Source organism: Dysidea avara, chromosome 8 (genome assembly GCF_963678975.1).
Source record: "Dysidea avara chromosome 8, odDysAvar1.4, whole genome shotgun sequence".
NCBI lineage: Eukaryota > Metazoa > Porifera > Demospongiae > Dictyoceratida > Dysideidae > Dysidea > Dysidea avara.
In genome coordinates this window covers 4,650,978-4,666,580 of record NC_089279.1, presented here as the reverse complement: position 1 = coordinate 4,666,580, position 15,603 = coordinate 4,650,978, and the positions used below count along the sequence as shown (strand labels likewise).

At 36.8% G+C, this 15,603-nt stretch overlaps 1 protein-coding gene across 1 annotated transcript; it reads left to right on the top strand.

Annotated features, from left to right (window-relative positions):
* Positions 1 to 4,264: 4,264 nt before the first annotated feature.
* LOC136263574 (uncharacterized) lies at positions 4,265 to 14,399 on the top strand. Its single transcript, XM_066058187.1, has 4 exons — positions 4,265 to 5,771; positions 12,384 to 12,730; positions 13,572 to 13,628; positions 13,878 to 14,399. The coding sequence occupies exons 1-4, from the start codon at positions 4,285 to 4,287 to the stop codon at positions 14,159 to 14,161; spliced, it is 2,175 nt and encodes a 724-aa protein (XP_065914259.1). The 5' UTR covers positions 4,265 to 4,284; the 3' UTR covers positions 14,162 to 14,399.
* The last annotated feature ends 1,204 nt before the right edge of the window (positions 14,400 to 15,603 follow it).

The following is a 15,603-nucleotide window of genomic DNA, read 5'->3' as shown; positions in this document are numbered from 1 at the left end:
ATCAACAGTTGCCTTTACTGATTTTATATTGCTCTAGAATCACCATCCTTTTATTCAGTCTTTTCTCTTAAATTGGCTAAAATTGGTCCAAAGTATGGATATTGCTGACCACTAAGTGTTTCTGTGGAATCTTTAAATGGTTCAAGAAAACGATACAAATCCTCTAGTATATGCCACTCAGTTGGAGAGGGTTCCAAATAGTGTAGCTCTCTTCTTGCATGAAAAATAGCCACAAGAGTTTCCTGTTGTTCAATAACTCTACCAATCATTGCATACGTAGAATTCCATCTCATGCACATATCCTAATTAAAACAACAATTTTAAATCTATACATATTTGCAATAATTTGTTGCAAACAATAATACAAATTAACAATACGTAATTTATTTAACCTGTATTAACTCATGTTGAGGAAGGCCTATCTGTTTCTACTTGCTCTTTAAAGCCTCAGAATCACTTGTGGAAATGCGTAACTATTTTCTTTGCCTGAGCTAAAGCTGTGTGCACCTCTTGAACATCCAAGCCATCCTGTACAGCTAGGTTTAAACTGTGTCCAGCACAAGGAATTGCTGGCCATCGCTCGCCATTATTAAAAACTGTCGAGAAACCATAGAAACTTTGAGAACAAAGCCAGAAAATGGAACTGAGTAACTCACATGTGTAATCATGTGATCTGTGAATTAATCGCCGATTGTGTCAGTGACAACGATAATCAATCGGCCATCATAACAATCGGTTGATAATCGATTAAATTGACATCAATTCGCAGGCCTGTATACTACAAAACTGTAATTTTCTGTATTATCACTTTATTTATACAAATTTATTTATAGGACTACGCCGCTGCTTTAAGAGGTACTATAGTAGACTGTACATATCTGCATCATTGAGAAACTAGCTGGACCAATAATAATTGAGTGAGTGGCATGCCCCTTTACGATCCAGCTGGACTGAAGGAGGGACATGCCCCTTGAATGATCTAGCTGTACTTATAGCAATTGATCATAAAAACACACTTCTTAATGGTGAAAAGATTAAGCCCTTTGAACATTGCATACAATCCAGTTGGGTGAGGCCCACTCTAGTAAAGCAGCTACCCTAAATTCTCTAATACAACAGCAATGTTCGATATTCTAATAGAACAGTCACATGTGTAGTGTATATCACAGTTTAGCTATTGCAAAATAACTAATGTATTAACAAATTGTTAATTTAAATATGAACTGTGGATCCAAGTGATAAGAAGTAGTGAACAAGAGATAATTATGAATGATAGTACTACAGCATAGCTCTGTGGGAAAATCCATACTTTGGCATTGAATTTCTATGACATGCCAATGTATAGGAATTTTCCAACAGAGCTAAGGTATAGTACCATCATTCATATATCTTGTTTCACTACTTTTTATTGCTTGGATGCCTACTTCATAATTAAATTAATAATAATACACTAGTATATATGCAGTGTAAAGAAATATTAGAAAATTTGTGTAGGGATCATAGAAATAAACGACTGCATGAAGTGTCTACTAGTACAGCTGCAGGTATGGCTGACCTTCATTTATATAATCCCTACTATTATCAAGTGTATATAATGGGGAGGGAGAGTGTTGCACTGCACTATACACTGTGAAAATTGAGCCCGTAAAGTCCTATTGCATAATTCAAATGACTCGGTGATTTGTGTTTATTGGTGACTAATTATAAGCACAATGGGCACACTTTGCTATACGTGACTACTGAGTGAAAGAACAATGTACTCAAGAAAAGTATGGCACATCGCCCAGAGGAACTCTCTGTAGAAAGAGAAAGACACAAGCAACTAACATGTGTAGAAAGTAGTGCTGAAACGAATAGCAATTTTTACTATTTGAATAGTTGTAAACAAAACGACCGAATATTCGATTATTCTTTAAGCTTATACTTCTGTTAAATAAGTACTGAAACTTTTTGTTAGGGAGCAAGGCAAAGCCTAAGAGCTTTTCTAAAATAGAATTTTTCAGCACAGGTACATCACTTCATTCGCAATCTTAAGTTTCAACAAGGCTGGCTTTTCCTTCTGAATATAGTGTACAAAGTGCTAACGATTATTCAAATAGTGTGTTAATGAATCGAATAGTGTCAGGCCACCGAATATTCAAATAACTGAATAATCGTTTCAGCACTAGTAGATTTCATCATGGTCGAAATATCATTGTTCGAGATTTCATCATCTTGGTTGAGATTTCATCGTGGCCACCATTCCCTGCCTCAACAGTTCTACTAGTGAATGTGACACATCTAGATGGAATTTTAGCCATTGAGATTCCATGTGGACACCTGTCAAATTATTTAAGGTGTTAAATCTGAGCAATCAACAGCGGTCAGGTTTATGAGAAGAAACGAAGGTATGCGGGTTACTTTACGGGCTCATTATTCACAGTCTATAGCGCAGTTTGTCACCCTCCCTCCCCACTATATTATACTCTTGGTATTATGTTTCTCACACTTGTTTGTCAAATTTTTTTGTAGTAACATGATTCATTACTGCATGGTGAACCACTACATACTGCATCATAGGAAAGAATTTCACCAGACGCATTTAATTTAGCTATCTCCTCTTACCTAGGCAAATAAAATGATGCACATTTTTTGCCATTAGAGCCTGTTTTCACTAAGAATGAATAAACATTCAAAAATTCTGGTTTTTAAATTATGCACATTGCATTTTACCTGTTTGGTAGAGTAGCATACTCGCAAAATATGGAGTAAATTGTGCACTTTGTGATAGAAATGTGAAAATTTCCACATGGTTAGTACACCGAAATGTGAGAGGTGGAGCCATCACAAGTTTGACCTTTGATGTTCTTTACAGCTTATTTTATGTCCAAAATAGTGACCTTTGTTTATGTTATGCGACCAGATTGCAAAAAGGGGTGTACGTAGCTTAGGGGTGAATTGGAAGGCCATATGTAGTTTAGTGTTATAGAAACATATAAACTTAAAATTTTCATCAGCTATAGAGCTATGTTGGTGCGTACCACTAAAATAATCTCAAGTCAACAGCACATTCTGAGCTGAAGTTATGAATAATTAAATTTGGTATAATTGGATGTGTGTGGAAGACCCCTTTTCACAAATCCATTGACACATCACCCATGCAACACTCAATTTGTTCAAAATGAGTGTCACAGTAAAAATCTTTATCCAAGAATCAAGTTGATACTTGCTACTAGTTCATAGCACTTATTTCATTCCAATCAATACATAGGCTACAAAATCACATAAATTTAACTGCCCTGCACATATATTATTAGATTGCATTATTTTTAGCTAATTGTTTAGGAATTGAAGGCAACATATTGATAAGAAATCCAGGGGTGGGGCGTAGGTAGGGGCATATCCAGAGGGGGTTCAAAGGGTTTCATGGAACTCCCCCTTTTGAAACTTACTAGAGATACTCTAATAGAGCAGTCAAGATCAAGATACTCTAATAGAGCAGTCACAGTATTCTTAAGAGGAGCAGTGTAGCAAGCTAGTCAGTTATAAGTAAGTTGGTGCGGGCATAAATTATATATTCCCTACTTAAATAATCTATGGTGAGGGGTAGCTATTGTTGGCAGCTCTAGGTGATGACTTTTTTTTTTGGTCTTCAACCTACAGCTAGGCTGAAGTTGCAATTCCAGAGTGGAACCCCCCTTTTCAAAAGTCTGGATCCGCCCCTGATAGAGGTACAAACCCTCCTCTCTTGAGGAAGGTAAATTGTTGATTTGCACAATTTTTCTGCTATATTGCTCTACTAGCTATTTGTAATAAAAGTTTTATACTGTAAACTTAGGCTTGTGCTAATTATGTACAGTTTTTGCAGATCTGTCATGTTTCATATAGCTAAAAGCCCTCACATTGTGAACCTGAAAGCATTTCATTGGGAATTAAATGAAAAGCATGCAATAAAGAACATTTTCTAATGATGTACCTACATTATGTGGAAATTTACAGATTTGTATATATAATGTACTTGAATCCTTTTTGTATCAGCCACATATATGTACATACATGCATGCAAGTACATAGTGTGTTACTTCCTATTTAGATCTTGAAAAAATGGCATATGCTCTTGCTTTACAAAAAGGAAAAGCCAAGGCTTTGGGAATTAGACTTCTACTGTTTGGTCCAGAATTCGTTGGGAAAACGTGCTTGGCCGCAACACTTGTTGGCAAACCTTTCCAAGAGGAGAGAGCTACAGAAGGAGCAGACCTACACATTTGCAACACAATTAGCTGGAAAGAAATTTCAGATCAAGAAATGTCACAATGTCTCCAGAATAAATATTTAAGTGACTTGAAATCATCAGCCACTTGTAAAGAAATAGTGAAACATGTCGAAATATCTCTTCCTTCACCTGTTTCCAAGCCCACATTAATGCCTAAGTTTGTAATGAAAGTTTTCAAATTGGCTACACCTACCAAAGACAGTGAAACAAGTAACATTCCTACTCAGAGTGAAGTAAACAGTGCTGCTCTAATTGATGATTCTGAAATAACCAAAGCTAAACATACACCAACTTTTGATGGTAATGAAGGAATAATAGTAACCCTCCTTGACTTTGCTGGTCAAGTGGTTTATCACAGTACCCACTCTGTGTTTATCAGAAAGGAGAATGTAATCATGGTAGTGTTCAATGCTTCACGACAGCTGTCAACCAATGTGAAGGTTCGATCAAGCACACTTCGAAACAATCCAATGACCAACTCTGAGAGTGTCCATTTTTGGATGAAAACAATCCACTCCATCTGTCATGAACCAGGTGATGAAAATGATATGGCCACATTGCTTCCAGCTATTTTGCTTGTTGCCACACATATTGATCTGCTTGGAGATTTGGCAGAAGTAGTAAAAGAGCAAATAGTTCAGCAGCTTTTTGAGGAACTGAAAGGCAAACCATATGCAGAACACCTTGCAGGTCATCATAATGGTCTCTTGAATGCTCTACGAAAATACTGCATCTTCATCAGCAACAAAAAGAGAGATGCCAGCACAATCAGTCAAATACAGTGTGCTGTGGTTGATTTGGCAACCCCAATTCTTTCAAAGGAGCATCCTGTGGTTTTTCTAAAAATTGAAAGAAGGCTGTTGTCCATTGACAAAGGAGTAATTACCACAGATGAGTTTCATGCAATCAGTAAGGAGTGTGGCTTTCCTGCAGAAATTGAAAGTGAAGAATTCCTTGGAATACTGGAAAATTTCCATCATCGTGGAATTATTTTGTATTTTTCCACTATTAAAAGTTTGAAGAGACTTATTGTCATCTCACCGCATTGGCTTACAAAACTTTTTTCTTATTTGCTGTTTGCTCATCCTTACCAGGTCAAAGGTGGAAACCGTGACAAGGATTTTGAGATGTTAATCAAAAAAGGCATTCTGCTTGGAAGCTTTTTGTCTTACATGCTGGATCTCTTTAATAAATCTGAAAAGGCAGTTGATTTTAGCATTGCTCAGGTGGAAGCTGTAGACCTGATGAAAAAGTTTGGCTTTGCAGCTCAAATCAGTAGCAATACCTATTTTCTTGAAGAAAAGTATGACTTTACTCGGGAAGATGAACTGTATATAGTTCCATCAATGTTGCCAGAGGGTGAAGGTACTACTGACAAGCCAATACCAAATGAAGAAGATTTAGATGCCCGGATAGTTTATTTCTATTTCCCTGATGAGTTTGTTGCACCAGTAATCTACAACCATATGGTGTCCATGTGCATTAACAGAAATGAAGACAAGAAGGAAGATTTGATGTGGTAGGGTTTTAGTTTGTATTTTAATCTATTACCATATACATTGTTAAAAAATTGAGGCACAATTTTTTGCACTTTTGCAACATGTTATATTATATCTAATCCAAAACAGCCAAGCTGTAAAAAAGAGTGCGGCCCTCAAAAAGGCAATGGTGAAAAAATATGTGAAATCCAAGGTGGCGGCCAAGAAATGGCTGTGATGGTAGGTTAATGGTAAAAATTTTAATAACAACAATTCAGGTAAATTTTGTGCTGTTTGGTCTTGGCACCAAATTCACCTGAATTGTCGTTATTAAAATTTTTACCATTACCCTACCATCACAGCCATTTCTTGGCCGCCACCTTGGATTTCACATCTTTTTTCACCATAGCCTTTTTGAGGGCCGCACTCTTTTTTACAGCTTGGCTGTTTTGGATTAGATTTCACTTCTTTTTGTATTTGTATAACCTATCTTTTTTTCTTTACCACAGGAAGAAGAAAAGATGAAGCAGACGTTAAATGCTTTAAATATTTCTGATTTTATCAGTAAATGTACAAATTATATATATAATGCATGTATTTATTACACAACTTTCTACATGGCAGTTTCTTTGTAACTGAACACTCTTCAAGGTAACTTTTTCTAGCTGATCTCTGTACAGGGTGAATTGTTTGTAGCTGAACTATCTACAAGGTAACTTCTTCTAGCTGATCTCCCTACAGGGTGATTTGTTTATAGCTGAACTATCTACAAGGTAACTTCTTCTAGCTGATCTCTCTACAGGGTGATTTGTTTGAAGCTGAACTCTCTACATGGTGGTTTCTTTGTAGCTGAACTCTCTACAAGGTGATTTCTTCTAGCTGAACTCTCTAGACAGTGATTTGTTTGCAGCTGAAGTCTCTACATGACGGTTTCTTTGTAGTTGAACTCTCTACAAGTTGAATTCTTCTAGCTGAACTCTCTACAGGGTGATCTTCTTGTAGCTGAACTCTCTACAAGGTAAATTCTTCTAGCTGAACTCTCTACAGGATAATTTGTTTGCAGCTGAACTCTCTGCATGATGGTGTCTTTGTAGCTGAACTGTCTAGCTGATCTCTCTACAGGGTAACTTGTTTGTAACTGAACTATCTGCAGGGTGATTTGTTTCCTCTCTACAAGGTGATCCTTCTAGCTGATCCCTCTACAGAACGATTTGCTTGTAGCTGAATTCTCTACAGGGTGATTTGTTTGAGGCTGAACTCTCTACATGGCGGTTTCTTTGTAGCTGAACTCTCTACAAGGTGACTTCTTCTAGCTGAACTCTCTACAGAGTGATTTGTTTGCAGCTGAACTCTCTACATGGTGGTTTCTTTGTAGCTGATCTCTCTACAAGGTGACTTCTTCTAGCTGAACTCTCTACAGGGTAATCTTTTCGTAGCTGAACTCTCTACAGGGTGATTTGTTTGCAGCTAAACTCTCTACATGATGGTTTCTTTGTAGCTGAACTCCCTGCAAGGTGACTGCTTGTAGCAAAATATTAACTGGTTGCTGCTGAACTCCCTACAGCATAACTTGCAATGTAATAGAAATTTATAATGGAGTAAATCATGGACTAGGTGAATGCTCTATTAGGGTGACTGTTCTATTAGAGTATCTCGATCTCGCATTTGCTACACGGAGTTGGCTTTGGATTCATAACTCAGTGGTTTGTAAACTGATTGTTCTGTACTACTGCAAGGACTTTCTACGATGACTATTCTAGCTACATACCAATTTTCAGCTCACTGCTCTAAGTGGTTTGCCTGGTAGGCTTGAAAATTATTGGTATTTTTATCATAGATACCATACTAATAACACGGGATTGGAAGCTCCGTTTCGCGTGCCGGCACTCCTCATTGTACCGGAAGTAATTAATTTGACGGTTGCGTCATGTCATTAGTTATGTTGCTATCTTCGTTGCTATGCTCTATTATCACAGGACGGGATTTGGCTCTTGTTTCATGAGCTGTAAGTTCGCCTGTATAAAACAAAGAACTGTAATTGTTACACTAAGCCACACTCGAATCACTTAGCTTTGCCATAATTCCAGCAATTGTCTGGAGGACGCTTAGAAATACCCGAAACAGGTACACAAACTATGTGACTTCTCGTTTGGTTAACACTAAAAATCTTCTGGAAAAAGCGTTGAACTGTACCAACGTGCGGCACAAGCCATTTGGAATTGTCTGTACTTTAAAACAATTCCATTAGTTTTCACTGTATGTCTTCAAAGGCTTGGCAAAGAGTACAAATTACGATTTTCGTAGTGTTCCCAATTTACGTTGTGCTACAAGACAATTTGAGCTTAACTGCACAGAAATACTAGCTCATATATCACCCTATACACTTACCTTGGTTCTTCACTGCCCTTAGCTAAGTTGGTATCGAAATAACCAGACTTTTGTAGCCTTCACCAACTGAAATGCAAGTCCGTGAAACCATAGATATTAGAGTACAGGGATTAGAAACCAGCGCGCGCCCTGAAACACTCCGCCGTTGGTGAATTCATGAGGCCAAAATAGTGTCTTCTGCTCTGGACTACTTTCTACGGGCGTGGAGTATTTCATGACAATCTCTTTATGTTTTACAAGTACTAGGCAAACTCCTATTGTAAGTCTTGTTGTGAGTTTTTGCCGCCATCAATCATTTTAATCTCAGTTGACACGATTTTTTTGTGTACCTGTTGCGTTAATGGTAAGTTCACTTTCGACTGGCAAACAATGCCACAGTAACCCTAAAGTAACACAGTTTTGCATGGTGTACTTCATTTTATTATTCCGCTTGATTAATGCCCTTTGGCAGTCTCATCTCGGTTCTTTAAAATACTACTCCATGATTTATCAACTTCAACACAAGCGCTGTTATGCGAGAAACATCTTTCAGTGGTACTGTGCAAAACTTCAAAGTATTGCGAAGACTTCAGCACTATTTCCCCAGTGGAACTAGACTTCTGTTCTTCGTAACAGGTAGACAAAAAACGGAGGTACCCATTGATGATCAAAATCGTAAATGGCGATGAAAACCACCCAAGACGATTAAACAACAGAAGCCAGAAGCATTAAAAGTCTTGTATATCAACTACAATACCACAAGGTGGTTGAAATCAACTGTAAGACGACTAAACCACAAACTGCCATCCTGTCCGCATGGATTTAATCAATACCGAGGAGTGCTTCAACCACAATCAATGGTAGATATACACGGCGCGCGCTCGGTTGCCTATCCCTGTACTCTAATATCTATGGTGAAACTACGAGGAGTGCTTATTTGGAATGTACACGCTATATTGAGTCCACGAACGAAGCTTCCAATCCCGTGTTATTAGTATAGTATCTATGTTTTTATTCACGAATCTCGATCGCGCAATTGTTACACACCTTCGGTTTCATGTCATATCTCCATGATCTTAATTTTGATTGCTTTCAAACCACCAAAAGGCACTCCTACAATGGTTGGTCTATCCACAAACCAATTTTCAACTCATTCCACGAAGCGGTTTACCCTGTAGGTGTGACAATAAATCGATCTTATTTTACGCGAATAATCGATCATAACTCCTGAACCATTCACCGAATTTGCACCAAATTTGATACTTGGATTCTTTGTTGGACTCCCTTAATGTGTGCCAAATGTCAAGGCGATCGGAATACGCGTTTGTGTTTATAGCAATTTTCAACGTGTGCAAAAAGACGAAGAATAAGAATAAGAAAAAAATTGAAGAAATAAAAATGAACGTTTGGGCACTCATATCTCGGAAATGGTTAAGGCGAGTTTCTTCAAGTTTGGTATGTGGGGTGGCCTACCTGGCGGGCACCTCTGCAGCAAAACTGGTTCCAACCGGATGAAGGATCATGGAGCTACAAAGGTGTGAAAATCGTGTTTTCTTTCTTCCTGTCAATATACTCACGGTGTGGCGCGCCGGCTTCTTGGGCCGCATGACACACTACCGTGTGTCTTGATTTACTGACTTCACCGTGTGTCACCAAATATACAGTTTTGTTAAAATTTTAACATGTGTATAGTCTTAAAATTTTGTTCCACGAATTATCTAATTGGTCACTTTAGCATAGTGTATTGCACGTTATACAATATGAAAGACGTTTTTCTTAAGCGATCAAGCATCATAAGTCACATTTCATTGAATACCAATTACTCCTTAAGAGAATTTTGTATTGCTTTTCTAACTGACATACAGACTGATACATTAATGGCTTGATGTCTTCACTATTTTAGGACCGAAATGTGCTTTTTTGCCAACTGTAGCAATTACAATGCATGAATCATGGACTTACCTTTATCCTCATTTGTGTACTATTTCTTTGTTTACTAGAGCATGTAGGTGTTGATTCATGGGTAATGCATCAATGGCTTTTATTGCTGAAATATTGTCCATAATTTTTGTGCGATGCTTCCTACATTTAAAGTGTGCATATTGATTGCATAGCTTGTTCTTTTGCTGTTGTTTGTGAGCAACACTGTGCAATAGCTTAAACCAAAGAGTAATTGCATAGCCATAAAAGTAGAAACAAGGGAGGTTGCCTACACCTGGAGATACACCATATACTAGACTAGTGGACATTTAATCACTAATTCAGCCTTGGGTATAGACTGAATCAGGGATTAAATGTCTGCTAGTACATCTGCAGGCGTAGGTGACCTCACTATTTTTTATGGTTATGATTCCTAGACAGAAAATCCTATTTTTTGCTGTACTTGTTTGTTTACATTTTTAATAACACAATTATGACTAGAAGACCCATGCATACAGCATCAAAAGGAGGAATGATGCCAGACTTGCCATTAATTAATTTTGCATCTGAACATGCACCCAATTATTACTGAGCAGTGATATGCCAATATGCTTTGTTTTAAGCTATGTTCAGCCTGTTACACAGCATTCTAATGAGGAACATTACATGAAGGAACTCTGCAATAAATTCAGTCACAACAAAAAACTCAGTTTTTGTTATGTAGGGAAGCCATCATGTTGTGCTATCACAAATTTACATATTTTGTAGTCAGCAAAGATAAATGGGACACAAAAGAGGACACAGGCAACTCCATGAAGTATGCATTGGACATACTGCCATATGCTAAAAGGTACCAGTCGGGCTAAAGTGGCATCTATCAGTGAAAAATTGGGCCCATAACCTTAGTGGTTGTTGCATTATATTTGTGTGACAGAATCAGGCAGGCAGGCAGTTAGTCAGTCAGTCGAAAATTCTGCTAAACAATTATTTTAAATTCCATAGCATTTTATTGGAAGCAATTTAGTTGCTTTGTAGACACTTCTTGGGCTTGCTTATCCCACACCAATACTGCCAAGGTGTCGTGAGGCTGGTTTTGGGGTGTTGTTTTAAACCAGATGTGCCCACAGCTGGTGTGTGGGCACGTGCCTGGTTTACTGAAATTGATTTGGCCAAAACCGCCTGTCTGTGTAGGTATGTCTGTCCAACACCCACGTGAGCAAACAGGCTTTGAGCTACAGTAAATAAACCTTCAATGTATAAAGGCTGTTTACGACTGTATGAGGCTTTGTGCAGAGAATTTGCATATGAACACACGATAGACAAACTATAAAAACAGTTAAGAAGATACTTCATTGTGTAATTTTTGGTTTGAAGTGGTTTGCTCAAGTTATGCTTCCTTAACAATGCTTAGCAATGTAAATGATGAATTATGGAATATTTGGTGAGTTATGAAATATGTTTAATTTTATGTACTGCATGTACTATTACAAAATAAGGTGAGAAAAAAGCTATAGCATTTTGTGAGTTTAATTTAGATAATAATGAGTTGATTAATTAATTCAAGGGATAGTATTTACTAGGTGACTGGTTTTTAGAACATCAACTTGTTTTGGCCAGAAAAGTCCAGGCCTTTGTGATCCCTAATATACAGTGTGATGTGTTTGCCATTCAACTATTTGCCAGTCTCTGGTCATTAATAGTTAGCTTACATAAATACAACTTCAAGGGGAATGCATGCTGTAGCTACTAATATACTTTCATTCATGACATGATGTTGAAAATTCTGCTGAATACTTGAGGTGGATTGATAAAATTTCACCTCACTGATTGTCTTCACTTTGGTAGGTAGCATCAGATGCAATGACAGGTCCCATACATGTATTACAAGCACCTTAATTGTGCAGTATACCAGAATGCTTGACCTATGATAAGATACGTGGTATGTAGTGTGTTGTAGCCAGCACTCCACACCTGTGTGTTATTAACAGAAAGAAAGCACAGTGACGATTTTCACGCATATGTAATTTTGTGCTCTCTTTTGTAATTTAAACATTTTAAAACCCATATACTGATACTGACTGATACTAACTCTGTATTTACTCTGTATTGCTCCGTATTTACTCCGTCTTTCCGTCTTGGGACCATTATTCCAATTCTGTCAAAATTTGCACAGTAATAGACTACTGCTATGACTAGTGGTCTACTTTTACCTACAAAAATTGTTCCAAGATGGAGTAAGACTGAGTAAATATGGAGTTAGTATCAGTAAGTATCAGTATACGTGAGTATTGCTGTGATATATCAGCTAAAAATTCTAACTACTTCATGCATATTTTACAACTACTGTGTATGTACTTGTATTTCAGGTTGAGGAAGGACAAAGTTAAGATGGTCCTTGGCAATGGCCAGTACTACACTGTTAGCCTTGCAGAAGAGAAATTCAGCATACAATTAAGCATCATTTTGCTTCCTGACACAGAACACTCTGCTGAGCTTCGAAAAGATTTGCTACAATATTTTATGTCCAAGCTTGATCTTGTGGTGGAAGATTTTATGTCAGCTGCAAAGAAGCCAATTGCATATATACCATGTTGTTTCTGCAATCAACTACATCTCAGGTTGTCATTGCTACTACAAGGGAAACAGCAACACTGTCCTATCAAGAATAAACCTTTGCTGCTTAAGTATTATCGCACTCTTGTCAGTGATGAAGGTAAATATTTGTTTATGTATTCACTGCATGTGTTTTTATTTCTTGCTATTTTAACTAAACTAAATATTCAGTTGTCATTAACAAATTATGTCTACTGTCTGTGCACAACTTAAAATGGAAAATAAATAAATAGCTTTCCTTATATTCCTTGCTTGTGGATCTTCCTTGCCTTTTGCGTGTACAGGCTTCCACTGACCAAAGGTCATGTTGGTATACTATTCAGATTTTGAACTGAAAATGGTTGGCCTGAGCCACTCAAACTTTAATTATTGAAGTATGACCTATACTAACTACCTGTGTTTCCTTTGAACGACAAGGAGCTTGTTGTTTGACTTTGTGTACTTATTATTTTGTTCATCGATAACCCACTCTACAACCAAGACTGAATAGTATTTGTATAGGAGAGAGCATCTTACTACATACAATGCACACACCAAATGCATGCACTGTGCAAAGTAACATCCCAACTGGTAAAGACTTGACCTTATCAACATGCAGTTCTCTGTCAACAGTATAGAAGTGTTAATGGTGGACTATGCACAGTGTGATAGCACAGGACAATCACTCTCCCCCATGAACTATGAACTCTTGAACATTATGAACTCTTGTCGATAATAAGCTCTTGCATTAATTTTAATATTTAGCATTTGTAAATGCATGAATTTATTTGGCTTACACTATCTATTATAATAGACATGAAGCTGAAATGTTTGGAAATAAATTATGTTTAAAATTATACAGTGGAATGGTTCAATATTATGTGTGTTAATCATTCTCCAACAATAATGATCTTTTGAACGCATACAGTGTGTAAGTTTGTATCATACTATGTTCTGTTTAGATGATTCGTTTGCAGTTATGAAAAGTGATCCTGTTGTATCAGCCAAGTCTAACAAAAGTTAGTTGTACTTTAATTTCTGTGTATTCAGTGTCTTGCATGTGCTATAAATTGTTACTGCATATTATAGTAAAAATATTGCCAATGATTGGCATTATCAAGAATGCTGTTCAAGCATAGTAAATACAAAGAGCATAAACTGTTGTGAATTTCTGTACCCTAGCTGTAGCTAGTATCATTTATGCAATCATAGCATAGTGACAGTATGCCAATGTCTTTGTATATATAAGCAATGCTTGTATTCTTTAGAGCAGCTTTCATATCCTGAATTACTGAAGTGGGTCAAGAAGGTACCACAATGGTTCATGGTGGCAACTTTCCTGTTGCCTGAACAAACTGTGCATATAGATATGAAAGAGATTGAAGAAGATGGACAAGGAAGTGCAGAAAAATGTCAAATTGCTTTGTCTAAGATGTTTTTTAACAAGTGTAAGGACACAGATATTACATGGAAGAGAGTTCACTCAGCATTTGTTAATGCTGGGGAGACTAACATTGCTGAAGAAATAAGGCTAACTTACATGGTGAATTAACTTAACTTTTGTTTGCCAATTTTTGTGGCATGAAATGCATATGTTACTACACTTTGATTTTATATCTATACTGAGTAGACTATGTAGATACAACAATTTTGTACTATAGGCTTTGAATACTTGTGATTGCTTTACATTTTGACTTTTATTGTTTGTAAAAATTAGTAACCTATTTTATAGCACTTTTATCCTACACAAATTTGTATACAATTATTGTGAGAGAGTTGTTTAAGCAAATGTTACTAGCATTAAAGTTATTGATAATTTTAGTCAGTATTATTTTATTACTGTAACAAAGAATACGTATGTATACAGGGGTGGATCCAGACTTTGGAAAGGGGGGTGCACTTTGCTGAAAAGTTGAAGAGTAAAAAAAAGTCGCAGCAATAATAGCTGCCCTAGCCTAGAAAGTATATAAGATCCTTATTCAGATCCTTATTTTAGCTGCATAGTTAAGCTACACTGCCTCATGAACACTGTGACTGCTTTATTAGAGTGATTGACTGCTCTATTAGAGTATCTCGATCTCGTATAAATGTAACTTTTTATTTTGAAAGGGATGAAGGAAGGGAGGGAGCATGTGCCTGTTGTTCTCCCCTGGATCTGCCACTGGTATAATGTGTTGCTTCACCTTTACATGATGTTATGGGTTTCATGCATCAGCATGATCTAGAGGTGCACCGATATGAGATTTTACAACATATCAATAAACAATATAATTAGCTTCAAATTGCCGATACTGATTTTCTTTAGTGTTTGGTTGCATCTGTTTTCAGTATGGACAATACAATCAATTTTAATGTTAAAATATGTAAAAAAGCAGTTGCCAAAAGAATTTTATAAAAATTTTAAAAAAAGACCAGTGAAGAAGATGCTATGAAAGGTCTGAGCAAAGAAAAACCAGCCTGACTTGGGAATCAAACCTTGGTCACTAAAATAGTTTACATCTTTAGTCTAATGCTTTACCCACAGTACTGCAACATCAAGTACACAGAAATCTGATACTTATCTGAAATATCTGCTTAAATTGTTAACTGATACCGATACCACCATATTAGTGCTGATTTTTACCAGTATTTATATTGGTGCACCTTTAGCATGATCAAGTATATTATGGTAACTTGAATTGCAAGCAGTGAGTTTCACAAAAACTGGTATGTTTTTCTTATCTTGATCTTTTTATTATGAACGCTTTACAGTGTCCAGCACTGAAGGTCTGACAACAACATATGCTGCAGCCTTAGGATTACCTAACTTAATGTCAAGGACTTAGACTTAATGACTTACATCTTTGTTTATTATGGTGGCTTAATTCACAGCCCTAAAAACATGATACTCTCAGGATGAGTATCCTAACAGACTGTTTACTGTCTTTTACCTATTATTAAATAAATAGTATCAATTAATTTCACTATAATGGGGAAGTACAGATCCTGTTCCAA

What these genes read in the sequence shown, in the direction of transcription:
- LOC136263574 (XM_066058187.1), top strand. Translation starts at nt 4,285, where the DNA reads ATGTCACAATGTCTCCAGAATAAATATTTAAGTGACTTGAAATCATCA. An exon ending in AAGAAGGAAGATTTGATGTG is followed by an intron (nt 5,772 to 12,383) that starts GTAGGGTTTTAG and finishes CTTGTATTTCAG; the next exon opens with GTTGAGGAAGGACAAAGTTA. An exon ending in ATCAGCCAAGTCTAACAAAA is followed by an intron (nt 13,629 to 13,877) that starts GTTAGTTGTACT and finishes TGTATTCTTTAG; the next exon opens with AGCAGCTTTCATATCCTGAA.